The 20,603-nt window shown below is 35.2% G+C and overlaps 1 protein-coding gene across 1 annotated transcript in view; it reads left to right on the forward strand.

The window, feature by feature from the left end:
- The first annotated feature begins 1,396 nt into the window (after positions 1-1,396).
- LOC145674530 (uncharacterized) overlaps positions 1,397-20,603 on the forward strand; it is a 64,738-nt gene continuing 45,531 nt past the window's right edge. Inside the window, exon 1 of the mRNA XM_081744687.1 lies at positions 1,397-1,510. Coding sequence (XP_081600813.1) covers positions 1,499-1,510 — 12 coding nt within the window. The 5' untranslated portion in view covers positions 1,397-1,498. The remainder of the gene's footprint in view (positions 1,511-20,603) is intronic.

Genomic DNA, 20,603 nt, shown 5'->3' on the forward strand with positions numbered 1-20,603 from the left:
AACAATAAATATTTATCTAATATAAGTAAAATAAAGAGTTTATTTTGCATGTCTGTCTGTTTGTCTGCGGCATAGGGACCGAAATTTGTTCAAGGGTACCTTGGTCCAGGCCCCAGATCAAGACGGAACTTTTTTTTTTTAATTTCGAACTAAGCGGGTCTCAGATGGGCACTTACCGGTACCTACCTCGGGACCAGACAAGTTGATCGAGAGTTACCAAGATTTGGTCATGGGTACTTTGGTCCAGGCCCCAGATCAAGATGAAGCGTTTCTTGTTTTAAATTTCGAACCAAGCTCCCTCGTGGCTAAGCGGTTAGTATACGCGCCTTTGACGTAGGAGACCCGGGTTCAATTCCCGGGGGGAGCTCATGTGGTTCGGATTCCACATTAATCAGTAGGTCCACGTCTCATATAGCCTCGCTGCTGAAAGGGACGCTAAACTAAAATCTACTCACCTCAAATTTCGAAACAGGTGGTCTCAGAATGGGCATTTATCGCTACCTACCTAGTGACCAGACAAGTTGACCGAGAGTTACTAAACTTTGGTCAAGGATACCTTGGTTCACACCCCAGACCAAGGCGAAGTGTTTTTGTCAAAATTCGAATCAGGGTGGTTTCACATGGTCGTTTACCGGGACATGTAAAAGTAGTAGATAATGACCGATATTAGTGTCGAATTCCTAGTTTTCGCAGACGCTGAGATCAATGGTGAAACACCGATCGCATTAACTTCGAAATTCATTCCATTCGGCTGCGGCCTGGGGCTCACCGCTGAGGGGACACCGAGACGTGTAAAAGTAATTCAAAATGACCGATATTAGTGTCAAATCCATAGTTTTCGCGGTCGCTGAAATGAATTAGTGATACTGCCACAGGCGTTAACTTTCAAATATAGCCCTCATGCGAAGAATTGGTATATTCAGCTAGTTTTAAACAATATAGTTATGATAGGTTTTGTAGCCCCTCAAAATTTGCCGCCGTATTCAAATGCACGTGTTGCACATATGGTAGAGCCAACTCTGATTGACATTATCGCAACTAATTTCACATAAAGGAATTCATGATTGAACCCGAAACACTACACTCCAGAAATGAACGTATTACTAGAGAAAACATTAAGATCCCCTTCATTTTTCTTCATTCTTTGTTTCTTAGCTGGGAACCGAATCCTGGTTTCCACGGTGCAACACCAAACTCTCGTTTCGTTGGACCAATCCCGCTGTCGATCTTCAACCAGTTCCCTTTCACGAAGTGACGGATATCAAAATTCAGAAGCTCTTGCTTTGACGGTTAATATAGTTGGCTGTTCCAGTGACGCGGATCGCTGAGGAACCAGTGACAAAGTGACGAAAGAGAGCAACTTTTCCTTGCTACCTGTAAAGGCTATATTACCAAGCGCCCATGTGGTCGACCCAGCAGAATAACTCACTTCAGAGTGTCCAGTGTGTGTTTGTTCTAGCATCTCACACGGCGGACGGCATTTACATTTCAAGAGAGGATGTGGTGTACGGTGAGTGCCTAATGGAGTGTTGGTTAAGTAGCCAGTGTATTTGTGCAATTCAATAGCCAGTGGACAGGAAGGAAAAAAAAAATAATAAACGCATGTGTGATCCATATGTGAGAGTTCAGTGTTAATCGTAGAGTGTACAAAAATTCTAAATTTTTGTCGATTTGAGATAAAATGCGAATAGAAATTTGAACTCAAGACTTCCCATGTACATACAAACAGAGCTGAATTCTTAGCTAACGATGTTATACAGATAAGTTCACTACTGTTTTTTTTTTTTTTTTTAAATGAGATGAGCTACATATTTTCAGTTTATACTTTTTTTATATTCACTGCAAAACTCAGATCTAGGCGTAAAAGTTGAGTTAAGTTGATTTTGAGTTTAGCGTCCCGTTCAGCAGCAAGGCTATATGAGACGTGGACCTACTGATTAACGTGGAATTCGAACCACATGAGCTCCCGCCAGGAATCGAACCCGGGTCTCCCACTAGGCGTAAAATTCTGCAATCTTACAAATTTCTTGAATTAGGAAAAAGGAAAGAAAAAAATCAAAATTGAAATAAGTTTTAGCTGTTTTTTGCTTTTCCAAGAACATTTGCTTTTGTGTATTGGAACAATACAAACTTAGAGTAATTTGATTTTACCCCTCTTATCATAAAAAAAAAAAAAAAAACTAATACTCAATTTAAATTTGTTTGACACTTCGTTATGTTTAAAATTGGGTTTCTTAAAGTTAAAACGAATCTTGAATCTTGAGTCATTTTAATGTCATATTCTTATTAACAAATTATATATATATATATATATATATATATATATATATATATATATATATATATATATATATATATATATATATATATATATATATATATATATATATATATATATATATATATATATATATATATATATATATGCAGTTTATTTAATGTATGAAATTCATTTTATTTTTAAATAAAAATATTCTGGATTTTGTTAAATTATCAGGTTACGTTCTTCAAGTATGATATTATTCTAATTATCTTCTTACATTACACATAACTGAAGATTTTGAAACACATTACGCTTTTGCTGTAGCGGCTATTGAGGGAGGTCATTTGCTAACAAAAATCGCTGCAATACAGCTTTCTGAAGATCTAATAAATACAGCTTTCTGAAGATGTATGAAATTTTCTTTTTATAGCTAGCAGCGATAAAATTTCTTCTTAACCAATGTGACTTTCCTTTAGAACCGCCACTGTGCTCTTGTAAATTTGAATGAAAACTCTGAATGAAATTAACTATGGGAAAATGCAAGTTCTCAACTGTATCATGTTACGCAACAAGTAATTAAAGTTTCTTGTCCTTAAAAGTTGCACATATGAAAGAAAAGCTTCAGACAGAAATAATTAATTAATTAAATAATGAAATGCACATCAACATATTCATACATGGCGGGGGAGTAATTTTATTATAATTTCCTTGCACAACAAGTTCAGTTCTCAATATCAGTACTCTTATTTATATTGGTTATCCAACAGTTTTTCTACAAACTGTACATTTTAGCACTACGCATATTTTACTTTGTTTTAATATATAAAGTAGGTGTCCCAATATAAAAATTCTAAGACTGAAAACAATACATTTTTGAAGTTTTTAAAAATAAATATATTCAGTTTTTATTTCAATGAATTACAAAAGCCTTTTTTTTTCGGAATAATTTCTGAAGATATTTTGTTTAATACGGTATTATAAAAAAAATCAAAGCAAGATCATCAATACTGCGTGTAACTTAAAATCTCTTCTTGTATCCACTAACTTCTGTTTTTCTTTAGTCACACAATGTTTCAACCAGGGAAGAAACCCCAAGTCATTCACTATCGGTCTTTGATTTCTTTAGGACATCATACAGGGATATAACTGGGTTCAAACATGGAATAATTCATTTTAAAATTAACCTTAGAATAAATAATAATGTTGCATTTAATATTAGAAGCAAGAATATTAGTTACGATTTTTTGTGCTCAGATTTTAGTTATGCTACTTTCAACATTTGCAATGATAATATATAGAGTTCGTAAGTTGAAAAATTCCAAGAATAATTTATTGAGAAACAACAACAACTTATATTTGATATTTAAATAAAATTAGAAATTCTTTGGATAAGTACAGTTTTTGGTCCAAATACATTTCCATGGTACATTCTGATTCTGGTGAATTCAGTGTTAATATTGGCTATTCTTAATCACTTCCTTTTAATAACCAACAGTTGACGAACTGCAAACCTAATATGCAACTACAGTAAACGTAACAAAATTATTATAACTTCTAACATTATTCACTGGGAACATGAAAATTTAAATCATTTTGGATTTAAAATATTTGGACCAAAATGATCACCTCAAAATTGGAGCCATTGTTCCCACGCTTTTCATTAAAATGCTTTTTAAAGTTTATTTACTTCACAATAATTAACATGCCGTTACCCAAATTTAATATTTGTTATCAACATTTGTTTCCCAAAATGTTTTAGGAATACGTAAATCACAATATTACAGTTATATTCTTTGTAAAACTGTTAGTATGACTAACACGACAGCCGTAGGCTGTTTCCGGTTCGCGTACAAAATCTTCCAATAATAAATCGTTGATTACATTATCAAAAACAATTTATTTCGCATAGAATTTGATCCGCTGTACATTATTGTATTTATATTTAACATTTTAAAACAACATTAAAATTATAAAAAAAAATACATTTTTACTATAAAATGCCTACTAAACTATCACAAGCTTTACACTATTTTTTTATAATAATTAAAGGACTTCGTTATAGTACAAGCAAGTAGAGACAGCTATTAGCGTGATTCACAGATTAGGACGTTTATTGTTTATTATTGTGATTTGATAGTTTTAATAAATTAAAAATTAATCTTAAACATAAAAAAAAATTAGGTACCCTGTCAAGAAAAAAGTATGTAATTTCGAAGGACCTTTGTGTAGTCGTTTTGAAATAAAATTAACATTCTGTTATCTTTCCATTGTCTATAAGGAACGATTCACAATAATTCAGCTAGGACATCGTTGTTAAATCTACGTAAGCGTTACATGATAAATAAACTATAATGTATTATTATTTTAACATCAGTCGGATCCCTCCACCTGGACTTACAAGTAATTGGAAGACTTATAGTCGGGATCGTTGTAATGTTATAATGTTAATTTTGTAGCGTTAAGAAGCTTGCATTATAATCTTATCACTTATGCTGATCCAATAATAGCAAAGCGTACTTGAATCATGGAACATTATCTCAAACTATGTACGTCAGAGATAAGTTTATGCACGGACAATCTGATTTGTAGCCTATATTTTTCCCCGGACAATCGTTGTCAAAGAGGCACTGTTATCGCTTGGAATATCGAATTAGAGGTCACTGCTTGAAACGGACATGTTATACAAAAGGAACCCTTCTGTCCACTAGAAATGAAATGAAAATTTTGAGTTTTTCGTCCCACGGTTATGATGGTTTTGGGTAAAGGAGACGGCGATGATGAGTAATGAATAAAATGGTGGAGTGAAGAAAGTGGGAGGAAACGGGAGAACTCGGAGAAAACCCACGCACACTGTGTTTGTCCACCACAAAGTTCACCTGGCGGGAGCAGGGTTTGAACCCGAGACCCCTAGCACCAGAGGTGAATTCTGTCCACTAGAGGAACACAAATAGTGTTCACTAAAGAAGTACGTTATCAACTTTAAATTATTATGAATTCACTTAAAAATATTAAGAACATTATGTTTCTTCTCGTTTTATGGAAACTATACAATATCAGTCATTAGATTTTAGCCACGTAATTCAAACGAAGTCAAATGATTTATTTCAAATAAGAAGAAACATATTTGCCAAATAGTTTCTCCACAACAAACTACCAGCGACAGAATAGCCAATATTAACTATGTGAAAATACACTCGTACCAATTTATCTTAAGTATTTAAAAAAAAATCATTTATAATGTTCATTTACTTTCTCCTAATAATTCATTCTACACTGTATAAAAAATATTTTTAATTACAATTACTTGGAATTTTTCATGGAAGCATAATTTGTTTACTTATTGATTTATTTTAAAGTATACAAGCATAAGCTCATAACGTAGCTTCTTAACTTAATGATAACATGATAGTAACATGGAGATTGCAAGACAAAATATAAAATAAAACACGAAACAGAAGAAAGGGAAAAAATGAGCGTACGATCGAATCAAGTGAAAAAGAGAATATAAACAAATTAGTTAGCGAACAATAATAAAATGTGTATGATCATTAAACATTATTTCATACAGCAATTGAACCATCTGAAGACAGATCTATTCTATAATTCAATTTGTTATAGATTCTTATAGTGGGTGGGTATGTATAAGTTGGGTTTCCTGATCTAGGTGTTGTAGTATACCTTATATTCTATATACCTTATTTATTTATTTATTTATTTAGTTTAACGTCCCAATAATACACCGAATCTAAGGGAAATGGTGATAGTGTGATTCGTGATAATGTGTAATGATGAAAGTGGGTGGGAACGGGAGAAGGCCGAAAATCTTTAAGTTTTATGTCCCACAGTAATGCCGGCTAAGCCAAAGGAGACGGTAATGATGAGAAACGAATGAAATGGTGGAATGAAGGAAGTCGGAAGAAACGGGAGAACCTCGAGAAAACCTACGTACACGGTGCTTATCAACTACAAAGTCCACTTGCCGCGAGATGGATCGAATCAGGGACCCCATACACCAGAAATGAACGCTCCACCACTAAGTCACCGTGCCTCCCGGGAGAACCCCGATGTATTAGTAACATGATTTTAGCATTCATTTCAGCAGCGAGGTTACACTTAGAAAAATCCATTATCCGGATAGCGGTACATTATACAAATATACGGAGTCCTTATATTTACTACAGAAATCAGTACGGAGCATACATTATTCATATGCTACATACGCACTGACCTTAGATTTTACATCATGTCGTTGCAGGATGTCTGACTTCTAACACTCTTCCGTATATTAATACACATACGTATACATATGTCATAATACATATGTTTATCTGTATGTGAGATCCTGACCACCTACGGGTTTTCATTCGTACGGATAGTACATTTACTCGAAACACTTATAAGGAGGGTATGTATAAAATATACTTTTTCAATTGTAGGTTTGTTTTACGCTAAGTCCAAAAACTATAGGATTTACACGTAATCTACGTTTTTACGTACGCTACATGCGTTTTTTCTCAGTGTATATGAGACATAGTCCTATAACTTAACGTGGGATCCAAACCACGCAAACTCCCATCGGTAATTGAACCTGAGTCTCTCAGGCCGGGAGACCCCGAGAAAACCTACGCTCACAGTGTTTGTTCACCAGAAAGCTCACTTGGCGGAAGCTGGGATGGAACCAGGGACACCAGATGCCAGAGTCACTGAGCCACTGCGGTTCATATCCGTATTATGTATATTTATGATGTAAGTGGCAAGTCTCAACCTTAGAACAGTTCACAGCCCACTGAGTATCGTAGACATGGTTTCCTGGGAATGGCAATAAGCATGGAATGCAACTATCCTGTCAAGAATTCTACGGGAATGCATCTTTCAATAGATCGAGAAGATTGTAGGTTAGTATGAAACAATATCTTAAAATAGTCAGTAATTTCAACTCATATTTAATTGGATTTACACAGAATATAATCCATTGAAGAAGCTTCGCTTCTGTGGCAATGAACCTGGAGATTTTTTTTAAGCCATGCAGCTAGTTAGCTTCTAACTAACCGAATCTTTCTGCCACCGATGACTGGCCAGAAGGTATATGTTCAACTGTGTGATGTGAGGTCAGCTCATATGGATTTAATTGTTTTAACTTCAAGTTTTCTATATTTTGCTAACTGTTAATTGATGTAACTCAGCATACAGCAAGATTAACTGCAAATATTCTATATTTCTATCGGAACTGAACACAGAACCAAAAGAACTAAATATAATAATAATAATAATAATAATAATAATAATAATAATAATAATAATAATAATAATAATAATAATAATAATAATAATAATAATAATAACTGTTCAGCTACACGCTAGAATTCACTTGTGTTTAACAATAAAAACAATAAAAAAAACATATTGAACAACTATTGGGTTGTCGTTTCTGAAGACGAAACCCTATTGGTGATACAGCCACCAATACAATTGCACGCTATCCTTTGTGTATCGTGTTATCAATGGGGGAGCACGGTGGATCAGTTCGGATGAACTTGGTAAGAAGTTTGAATATTTTATAGCCAGCTATTTGTTTTCTTATCTTCCACCAATATTATTGTGATTTTTTTTAAAATTCAGATTATTATTGTCTTCTGACAAAACTTTTATAAACATTTCATTGTAATTGCTCGTTACATAGAATAAATTATTGTAAAACAGTTGTAGAGCGCTTGCATCTGGTGCGTGAGGTCTTTGATTCGATCCCCGCCCAAGTAAGTTTGTGGTTGACATCATGTAGGTGGATTTCTTTGGGTATTCGCGTTTTCTCCCACATTACCATCCCACCGATTCTTCCATCATCATTCATTTGCCTTGATCATCTGTTTCTCTTAACCTACAAGACATACTCGTGGGACGTTAGACAGAAATATTTAATTTAATTTAATTTGAAACGAATTGACTAAATTGACGTAAAGGAAAAGAACATTTCTGTAACTAAATACAGTGAAAAGTCCCAATAACAGATGTCGCTGCAAAATAATAATTTGTATGCTAGGTCATGCAGGTTGCAGGTTGCATCATTATATAGGTTTCATACATTTAGATTACTCACAACTCATGTGATATTTCTATGAAGTATATAGTGAATATATTAGGTAAAGAAAAAAAGATTAAATATAGCCTATCACGAAATACTTTTTTTTTCGAATTAGTGGGAAAATGCCGAGAAAATCCCCCTGTAAAGAAACAAAAGTTCCGCTGGAGGATATGTTTATTTGTGCAAGTACTGCAAAATATAAGGATTGTGTGATAATTTTCTTAACAAGTACAAGCCATATATATATATATATATATATATATATATATATATATATATATATATATATATATATATATATATATATATATATATATATATCCTTAAGAGTTTCTTAATTAGTTACGCCAATGTATTCTATTAAGAGTAAAAATAAACTTATAACAACATGTTTCTTCCTTATTAAATACTGAAAGTGTAGCCACAATTAACTAATTATGAGGGTTCATTAATTTATAGAGGAACTCCTGCAATAGTTGATTGTTTTCTAATTGTGGGAAAAATTATTTCTGATTGTAACTACTGGATCAGTTGAAGATTTATTTTCAAATTGAAAATATTTTAAGTTTTACGTCCCACGATTATGCCGGTTAGGCGAAAGGAGACGGTGATAATGAGAGATGAGTGAAATGATGGAATGAAGAAAGTGGGGGAAAACGGGAGAACATCGAGAAAAACCACGAGCACGGTGTTTTTCCACCACAAAGTCAACACGGCGCGAGCTGGGATCGAACCAGGTACCTCACGCACCAGAGGTAAACGTTCTACCACTGAGCCACCGTGCACCACAGAAAGAGAGAGAGAAACAATATATCCGGGAATGTAGTGCTAGTCATCCATTTGTTTACGTGGTTGAAAAATTAAAATTAAATAATCGTCTGGTAAAATTATTTTGTGTCCTCATTCTTCACACGTAACGAAAAATGACGAGTTGAAGTACCGTTGTTCGTGTGATTTGCTGTTGTGTTGACTGGGCCTTCAATTCTACTGATCTGGTTTTATTGACTAATGTTATACGTTCCATAATAGTGCCCTTTATCCTTAAAAAAAAACATTAAAAAAGATTATGACAACGAAATGTATGGCGATGGGACACCTATATAACACCGACGTCTCGAACGGAATTTGTAGGCGCGACAGACAAGTCATGCGATCGCCAACCCTAGACAGCTCGACCTTATTTCCATTGTTATTAATAAAATAATAATAATAATAAAGAGTTTCCCTAGTGTACTGCCTAGAGCAGGTGCATTGATCTGGATTTGATTCTTGGTACGAGACCGTACAATTCACTTCAGTACCTCAAGCCCCACTTAAACTCCTCCTATATAACCATGTTCTAAAAATGTTCTAAACATGATGTACTAAAAGAAATCCTTAAAAATTGCGCCCACAGACGATCGAGAACTATTCTATAGGTCAAAATAAAACTAAAATGCTATGTAAAGGTATACTCTTCGTTGCCTTTTTCAGCCGCTATGAGGAATAAAAAAGTCACTTTGTGGCAACATCAAAAATAAACTTCGAACCATCTGCAATGCTCTACGAATTTATAAAAAAGTTACATCGTTTGTTACGGTAATAACTGATGCTAATGGCAAGTCTATTGACTGTAACTGCCATCTGGAAAGAATCTATGTAACTATTTGATGGATTTGTAGATCCGTTCTATGGTTCTTTATCTTCCACGTTGCCACCTAGTACAATTCACATCTCCAGACATTAACCCGAAACGCATACAATTACAAGTAATTTATGTTTTATTTTTAGAATAGTGCTCTGTGGGTTTCATTTTTAGAACACACGATATAAACAATTATTAAAGCAATTTTTGTACCGTATCACATATATTTTAATATTTTTCTTGTGCGTTGTTTTGCTCTTAGAGGAACTTGAACATTATTTGAGTGTGTTTTAAAATGTACAATTTTTTAAAAAATAACAATGAGTTGATTTTGAGTTTAACATCGCTTTCAGCAGCGAGGCTATATGAGACGGGACCTAGTGATTAACGTGGAATCCGAACCACAAGAGCTCCCACTGGGAATCGAACTCAGGTTTCCCAAGTCAAAGGCACGTACGCTAACCTTTAGGCAGGAAGGAGCTCTGAAAAACAATAAGAAATAAAGAAAGATAGAAATAATGGAGTACAAGCTATTCACCAATCTCTGTTTAAAAGGCTAATGTTCTCAAAAACGTACATTCGGAATTTTAATATCTTGATTTGAAAGATTTTGATTGATCAAAGACAGTTATATTAGTTTTAGGTAGTTATTCCTATGAATACAAACACAAAGCATTTCGAAAAGCGGTATGTGACCACTTTCTTTTAACAAGATTGTACTTTACTATAATTACATTTTCAATCTTTGCGGTCAAATTTCTCTACTATTGGTCCACGGTCTGCAAAAAGAAATCGATTCACAACATACCATGTACAAAACAAGCGAAATTTAAACATACAACAAATTCTTTGAAATTGCATGTATATATATATCATCATTTTGTTACTTTAATCGAGGTATATATATTTGCATTATTTCTGCAATATGTAGTCAATTACGTCCTGGAAATTCTAGAAACACTTTTCTCTAGCAAAACAAAAACGTGAATATAAGCTAAAAGCATCATCACATGGTTTATGCCAAAGTAACATTATTTTTAAACGGATAATAATACTTAATGATACAATAACCTTAAACACAAAATTCTGTCAATTTTTGTTCCCATTGTTATTGTGAATTTTTGAATAATTGTTTATGCCCAACAGGTATGGGTTATTTGTTTCCAAAATGAAGTTGAAAGTCCCATTTTGATTCGTTCACAATCACTGCGGTTAACAGTTTAATCTAATAGCTAAAATCGAAGCAAAAATTTCACTTAAAAATTATCTTATTTCCTTAAAGCTGGAACATCTTACGTGCAAATATTCTTTTGTTGATCGTTGTTTTTAGTGAACCGTGAGAAAACGTAATGCAAGATTTTCTTTTCTTGTAACCTCTGCTAACCTCGAGTATATGATAACCAGATAGTTTCCCTTTTAATCAATTTAGGACATTTTGCGCGCCGCGTACGAGAGCCAGTCATTAGGCACGAGAAAATGTTAAACACAGCATTGTTGCGAGAGAAAACGTAAATTATTTTAGGAGTTGGTTGCTTGGTGAGTTTTCGTGTCATCGTGAATGAAATATCTCTCTTGAGTGCAATCGAAAGCTGTAATTATTAAGTACTTTGAAGCTCATACTTCTCAATATGGGAAAATTTATCGTTGCAATAACATTAAGAACACACAGAATTGATTACGCTTGAGTGCGGTCTTTTTAAAATGACGTTCACTTCTCCTATACATTCTATAATTTTGCATCAGAGGGGTAGATTTAATAATGTTTTGGTTCGAAGTAATATCTCGATTGACTACATGAAATATGGAATTGATTTGATTCCATTTATGGAGACGAATAAAAAGCTTTTCAAAGAAATTAGGCTGATCATTTCCCTTTTTTTAAAGAAGAATACAACTTCAATAACGAAAAACGTAAGTTTCCGCTTGGTATAGATAGAAAAGCTACTTTTAGTGACAAATCTTTTCATTGAGATACGTAATAATTCGAAATACAGTCGTCAACTTACTGTTGGATTAAGGAAGAAGCTGGTCATTTGTAATATATGGAGTGTTGAACCGTATGGATCAAATACTTGGATACTAAGAAAATTAGGAGAATAAATATTTAGAGAGCTTCAAAATTTGTAGTTGGAGAAAGAGGGAGAAGATAAAATGGACGGAGAGAGAGTAACAAACAAAGATATTTTTAAATGGGTTGGAAAGCCTTCCTATGAAGGAAGCTTTTAGCTAGCATCCTTCATAGGAAGACAAATTGGATTAGACACATTTTGCAAGGAAGTTTGCGTTCTTAATGCGGCTATAGAGGGAAATATGGAAGGAAAGCGAGGGATAGGAAGAAGAAGAACACAACCGATCGATAATTTAAGAAATAGAAGAAAACTGGTAGTTAAAACAGGAAGCTCAAGATATAGAAGGATAAAACTAACATATCCAGACCAATCCTTAAAAACAAAAGCAAATCAAATTAATAATTATAAAAAGAAACTCATTACTTCTAGGACCTGCTGACAGGCAGAATACTTAATAATAGCCAGTAAGTTTCGTTTAATGTTTTGAAGCTACGGTAAACTTACAAACAATGCGAATACAATACTCAAGCTTCAAGGAGTCTACCTAGGTACACTCATGTCCAAAATTATTGTAGCATGTCTATAAATATGTTTTTGTAGGAATATAATTTGATAACGAATTTTTCCGGTATTTCTTATAATGTTAGTATGTGTATAATCGGCAAACACATGTCTGTGGCAAACTTCATGTCAAAAGAGCAGTAAATAAGAACAATAAAACAAAAATAAAATTTTCTTGTCCATTTAACAACATTTTGTTTTACTCATTCTAATTTTCATATTTATAATTCTTTTCCTATGAAATTTACCACAAATATACACATAGTATCAGTATTAAAAGTACCCTGCAAAATCATTATCAAATTATATTCTTTCAAGAAGACAGTTATAGATATGCGACAATCATTTTGGACATGAGTGTACATCTGTGACTATTGGTTGCAATAGATTAATAAGATCAAAGATAGAACCTGTTCCCTGGACGCTCAGTCCATATCGGGAGTCGTGGTGGCTCAATGGTAGAGCGTTCACCTCTGGTGCTTGGAGTCCTGGGTTCGATCCCAGCCCAAGCTACGTGGGTTTTGTGGTGGACAAATACCGTGTGCGTGGGTTTCCTCGGGGTTCTCCCACTTTATTCATTCCACCAATTCATTCACTTCCCATAATCACCGTCTCCTTTAGCTTAGCCGGCATAATTGTTTGACGTAAAACTTAAAGATTTCATTTCATTTTTTTCGGTCCATATTAAAAATCCATTACTCGTTATATTTTACTCATTTGACTCTAGGGTGATCAACATTAAAAAGGAAGTACTAATAAATTTAAATCATTTCCTGTTCTGGTAGATTTTACGGCTGGTGGTGGTATGTTCTCTTGAGACGACCAGCCCCCGCCAAGTGAACTTTGTGGTGGACAAACACCGTGCTCGTGGGTTTTCTCGGGGTTCTCCCGTTTCCTCCCACTTTCTTTATTCCACCATTTCACTCATCTCTCATCATCACCGTCACCTTTAGCCTAACCGACATAATCGTGGGACGTAAAACTCAAAGATTTCATTTCATTTTTTTTCTCTTGAGACGCTGAATCGACTCCAAAAAGCCGTTTCTCTGTATTTAATACCGTTCTGATTCTATGGCCACCAACGTTGAAACCGGAACAGGTTGTTCTCTATCGCTTCCAGTTTCAGTTGAGTTGATTTTGAGTTTAACACACTTTTTCAGCAGAGTGGCTATATAAGACAGGACTTAAACCACATGAGCTCCCACCGGGAATCGAACCCGGACCTCTCACGCCAAAGGCGTGTACGCTAACCGCTTAGTCACGTAGAATCTCCCGCTTCCGGTTCGAATAATGGTTTAATGGAGGAGATCAAATTTTTTGTTGGACACTGCGTCGACCGAAAAGAAAAAAGCTTTACGATATCTTCTACCGATTTCCTTAATAGAAAACATTATCGAAACCGGAAGTAATAGTAAATTTGTTCCACTTGAGGTTTTGATAGTGTTGCGTTTAGTTACGATTTGTTGCCTTGAGGTACTGAATTGTTTGCAGAAAGCCATTTCTGTCTATGTTACTGTCTTCGTTCTATAGCTAGAAATGTTGAGACTCGAGACGCTAATTTCGATCATCTTCGATTTGAATAGAGAAGATAGAACTTTTTCTGGGACGGTGGTACGATTAAAAAAAAAAAAAAAAAACTTCTGGATATCTCTTACCGATACATTTCGCCAGACGGACAAAGCTATTCTATACACAGTATGTCGGAAAAATAACGGATTTTTTTTTTTAATTAAACAAAACGAATTTGATATTTTACCAATTGTAGTTCTTTTTATCCAAAATTGTATTTATTTATTTATTTATAATAGGTTTCAGATACAGCACTAGGCCATTTTACACTGAAACATTTTAACAATTTCTAACATAACATTAAAATTACAATTTGAAATCAAGATGGTACAGTACAATGGCAACATTACAAAGATAGTTTATTTATAGATGATCTGAAGGTATGCTCATTTGAAAAAAAAAAGTCTACAGTTTCTGGTAACTGACTATACGTACTAACAATTCGGTTTAGAAGGGACCTTTGGACAATATTAACTCTCGCAGCTCGAGTGTAAAAGAGATCACTAGTCCGTGTTGTTCTAGCGGGTACGCGAAAATTGATCTGACTTAATAACTGTTCACTTGATATACATCCCTTCCGCATCAATACACCACTGAGCACGTCCAACCAACGCTAGCATAGAATTTTGAATGTCGTTTTTCGGAATCTCCTTAATGACCCTTGTCACGTCAGACTTGACGTCCATAACATTGTCATAAAATGTTTCTTTTGTGGACAATTTTAATTTTGGGAATAGTAAATAGTCACACTGCGATAAATCAAGTGGCTACGGAGGATGTGAAAGCATAAATTTCTTTTCTTATTTTTTTTTTTTTTTTTTAGTCAGAAAGTCACGAACTGCGACGGTACTGTGACATGGTGCATTGTCGTGCAATAAAAACCAGCTCTGGAGCTCGATACTCGGGTCTTACATAGTCTTTTGTCTTATTTAATTCCTCCGGTATCCATTTCGCACAGCAAAAAATGAGGTGTTGAAATAACACAAAATGACTACCACTTTAGCGTGTTACTTGTGTGTCAACACCAGCCACATCGCCTTCAGAGCATATCAGAAATACCTGGTTACTGGCTGTAAGTATTTGCATTGTTTTTTATTGTTTGATATGAGCAAAGCTTTGCAAAATATATTTCGCATTTATGGCAAGTAACTAATAACATTCTATATTTTCTCTAATTGGTCACAATAATATTGTTGTAAGCTGAGAATCCTCTCACAACAGTTACACAGATAGCTGTGCTTTCATCTATTTTTTTTTTATCTATTATTCTTGTGTCTTAGCATAAGTGCACATAAGATGGCAGAACTGTTGCCTATGTAACTGTTGTCAGACAATTCACAGGTTCACAGCAATATTCTTGTGACCGATTACAGAAAACATAGAACATTATTCGTTACTTGGTATAAGTGCCAAAGATATTTCGCAAAGCTTTGCTCATATTAAACGATAAATACCAATGCAAATTCTCTCAGGTAGTAACAATTTATATCTATATGCTCGGAAGCGGTAACACGGAAAAGTGGTATTCATTTTGTGTTGTTTCAACACCTCACTTTTTACAGTGCATAGTCGAATTCGCATCGTGGGCGATCATTTCACACACTTGTTCCACCAACTCAATGGGATTTATGTTTTTCGCTTTGAATGGCTTTGGGTCGGCTTCCAAGGATTCAAAACCGTCCCGGAATAGCGTATACCACTGGAATACACGTGTACGAGATAAGCATTCATAACAATACATTTCCTTCATCATTTCCAATATTTGTGTAAATGTTTTACCTAGCTTGAATCAAAATTTAATATCGGCTCTTTGCTCCATAGTGTTTTTTGTGACTAGGTGACACCAGATACACTCACTTTTCTTGTTATAACTTGAAACTTCATTAATCGGTTCTCATTGAGCAGATATACAGTTTTTCTATGATCTGTTCTTCAATAGATGGAGCTAGTTGTTAAATGTAAAGACAAAAAAAAATCTTTACTTTTCCGACATACTATGTAAGACTTCCGTCACTTATGCATAACATAACATGGAAGTTTAATTATAAGTAAAAAATGAAATGAAATCTGTAAGTTTTACGTCCCGCGGTTATGCCGGTTAGGCTAAAGGAGACGGTGATGATGAGAGATGAGTGAAATGGTGGAATGATGAAAGTGGGAGGAAACGGGAGAACCCCGAGAAAACCCACGAGCACGGTGTTTGTCAACCACAAAGTCCACACGGCGCGAGCTGGGATCGAACCCAGGACCCCAAGCACCGGAGGTGAACGCTCTACCACTGAGCCACCGCGCCCCCTAATTATAAGTAAGTTTGGCAAATATAACTAATAAGAGTTTGGCACGCTTTGAACGTATCACTTGTTCTGACAATTTAAAATTGTTCATATTACCACGACCCTATCAGTCAATGTAAATACTTGATTACCACACATGATAGACACAAGTATTTTGTCATGTTGGATAACATACTTCATATTGTTCTATATTCTTAAAGAAATGTAAGATGAAACTGACCTATTCTCCCTTTTAAAAATCATATTTGAAAATGAGAAACGATGAACAAACAATGTGTGAGAAAATTGTGCTTTGCATGCATCTTTTAAGCCAACTTACCATTTTCTGGGAATCGGAGGATGTATGTCTTTTGTCTTTCTAGAAGATAATGACATAATAACAATGGGGTAGTAAACAATGTACGATTTAGTACAAAAGGAAAAACTTGTTGTGTTACTAAACGGTGTCATATGGTCTAGAGTTTTGCAGCGCAGTAGGAAATGAGTGTCTCCTCCATTCCTCGAAGAAATAAGCTCCTAAATGGTGATCTAGTACTCGTTGCTCAAATATTTTGAAGACTTACAAATCTAATATAAAAAACGTAAAGAGTTTGTGTGTGTTTGCCTGTCTGTGCGCAGTCTGGGGACCAGACGAGTGGACCGAGAGTTGCCAAACTTTTGTCATGGGTACCGTGGTCCAGGTTGCAGATCAAGACGAAGTTTTTTTTATATAAAAAAACGAACCAGGGGGGTCTCAGGGGGGACGATTACCGGGACATCATGAGGACTAGAGAAGTTGACCGAGAGTTACCAAATTTTGGTCACAAATATCTTGGTCCAGGCCCCAGACCAAGGCGAAGTGTTTTGTTCAAAATTCGAACCAGGAGGGTCTAAGGGAGCGTTTACCGAGACATGTAAAATGGTAGAAAATGACCGATATTAGTGTCAAATTCATAGTTGTTGCGATCGTTGAGATCAATAGTGAAACTCCAATCGCATTATCTTCCAAATTCACTCTATTCGGCTGCGGGCCGGGGGTCACCGGGGGAAATACCGAGACATGTTAAAGTAATCCAAAATGACCGATATTATTGTCAAATCCATATTTTTCGCACTCGCTGAAATGATTGGTGATACTCCCAGAAGCGTTGACTTCCAAATACAGCCCTCATGCAAAAAATGGATATATTCAGCTAGTAAATAATAGAGTAAATCATAACGGAGTGTAATTGCATTCCCCATATTCATTCAAAAATTAAAATTAAAATTCAGTTTAACGTCCCACGATAATACTCTTTAAGCTAAGGAAAATGAATGATTATAAGCAAGTGAATGATGATGGAAGTATTTGTAGATCAAGGATGTTGGCAGGAAACGGTAGTACCCCGTAGAAAATCCATTGACACAATGTTGTACACCACAAACTTATTTGGCTGGGAATCAAACCAGAAATAAGCCCTCTACAACTTTTTTTTTTTTTTTTTAAGATTTACCGAATGTTCCTCAGTAACTTAGTTTCCCTAATTATCACTATTTTTACGTCATTTCACATTATCCTTCAAAAACAAAGCTCAAGGACACGAAGATAGAAATATCTAGGACAGTTAAAATTCCAAAGGCTTTCCCACCGAAGATCGAATCTCGGACCACGTACAGCAAAGTCGTGCACTACCCACACTAGACCAGCGAGAAGGGAACCATCGTGAGCTATCGTGTATCCCACATGCACTCAAGGAACTTGAGGTATTTTTATAAGTAATCGAGTACAGATGCTGAATAGGATACACCAAGCACAACAATTGCAACTCAAGCATGAGTGAGGATTATTGCATAATGTACCACACTCAAGGCTTCTGTATCCATCAAGACATTCGGGGACGTACTGAAACCAGGGTACAACGAAAAATAAATCAGGTACCTAACTGGGTTGTGCAGTAGGCAAATATACGCCTTAGTGACTATCCCACAACAGATCATTTATTAGGGAATTTGCTTTACTGAAACGGCTATATATGTTAATTACTCTGGCCGTGTATTCGTTCGGGAAGAAAAGAAAGAAAGAAAAAGAAAAAAGACAAGACAAGAAAAGAAAAGAAAAAAGAAAAGCTCAAGAACTACTTGATGGATCATCATCAACTTTGGCAAGGATATTGAGAGTTAAAAGTTGGAATCTAGTTTTTTTATGATGGTGATATTATAACTGAAAGTGACAAAGGGAAACCATTTTGTTTTTAACATTGATATCTATAGAATAGAAACCATAATAGATAGCAACAAGCGGTTTCTGTAATCAATGAAGTATCCCAAGAATATCTCTACTCTCATCTCTCTACTGAAAATGGAAGTGGCAGAAATATTCTATCACTTCTGGTTTCAAAATTGAGGAAATATCACGCTATACAAATAAACTCCTTTACGTGTTGTACACGTGACACAGCTACTTGTTATAGGTATTAAGTACGAAATAGCGACTTTTGATACGTACCACTACACAGAGAAAAATTCGTTCTCCGAACAGCGGTATATTGTACAAATATACGGTATCCTCTTGATTACTATAGAAATCAGTACGGAGCATACGTTATCCGTATGCTACATAGGCACTGCCCTTAGATGTTATATCATGCCGTTGCAGGATGTCTGACATCTAACAGTTTTCTGTATATCACATGCATATACTTATGTTACCTTCGTCAGCTATATGCTATATACGCCGATTTGTATGTGAGATCCTGACCGCCTACATTGTTTCATACAGAAAGTACCTATAGATGGAACACTTATACGGAAAGTATTATAAAACATGCGTTTTCAATTATACGTCTGATGTACGTTAAGTCCAAAGACTACAGGAATTACGCATGTAACCTATCTTTTTAAGTACGTCACCTACATTTTTTTTCTCAGTGTAAGGTTGTCTTCTTTTATTTATACAACTAGTAAAATGATTTTGAGCTTAGAGATTCCACTTGATTGTCTCTTTTCGTCTTGTAACTAACTTAAGATATATGAAATTTGGAGAAGTACTGTACAGTAAAATAAACGAAGCCACTTGGTGTGACAGACCTTTGAGGGCCTAAGTGGGGACCGTGTTAGATCAGTGGTAGAGCGTTCGATCCCAGCTCGGGCCAACTAAACTTTGTTTTGGACAAACAACGTGTGCGAGTGCTTTCACGGGGTTCTCCCGTTTCCTCCCACTTTCTTCATTCCACCATTTCATTCATTATTTCATCATCATCGTCTCCTTTAGGCCTAGCCGTCATAACCGTGGGACGTAAAACTCAAATATTTCATTTTAGGGCCTGAGCCACCCTAAAGCAATCTGTTTGTGATCTGCGGAATTACATACAGGTTAGTGACTAACGCGTGGTTACGCACTGCGTTGCACGGTCTCCATCAGACGTATCACGAGCTTTCTAAACCTAGTGGCTTTAGTATTTTTTATTCACATGACTACACAATTTGGCTCACGACGCTGGGTGGATACCGAAAATTTGGAAGCACCGGCCAGGAATCAAACCCGGGACCATGCCGACATTAGCACAACGCTCTAAACACTAGAGTGTCTTCCACATTAAAATAAACTTAAATTATATTTATTACTTATTTTTTTTCTTTTCCTTTCCTTTCTTTTTCTTTTCTTTTTTTTGAGTTTGAAAAACGTACAAGTTATTACAGAGAGACTCCACATTGCTTTGGCTGCATCAAATATCACCTTGTTGATATCGCTTCTAACCCACATTTAGTGTTAATTTTCTGATGAGTATGGGCAATTACACAACCACAAAACCTACAAGCCGCATGGAATAATATTACCATTGTTTCAAATTGTCCATGTTGCAGTCACAACAAAATTATGTACTACTATGAGCAAAATAAATGACGCGTCTCTTTATTTTGAAGTTTTTGGAAAATATCTCCGTTTTCTTTATATGTTCGAAATTTCGGAAGGTTTCCCTAGCAGGACAGGTTAATAACAAACCCGTTTTTAATATTTGTGTTAGATATTAGCTTAAAATAAAGAAATTAGAAGCAAAAAACATTAAATCGACAGAAATCTCGAGAATTACCAACTCTGCTAAAGTGGGAAATTTTCAAGAACGCGAGGGAATTCTGCAGTTCAACACGAAGCAGCGACATCTATGTCATTGAGAGAAGCGTGAAT

This window comes from Thermobia domestica, chromosome 17, assembly GCF_964235325.1.
Source record: "Thermobia domestica chromosome 17, izTheDome1.hap1.1, whole genome shotgun sequence".
Taxonomy (NCBI): Eukaryota; Metazoa; Arthropoda; class Insecta; order Zygentoma; family Lepismatidae; genus Thermobia; species Thermobia domestica.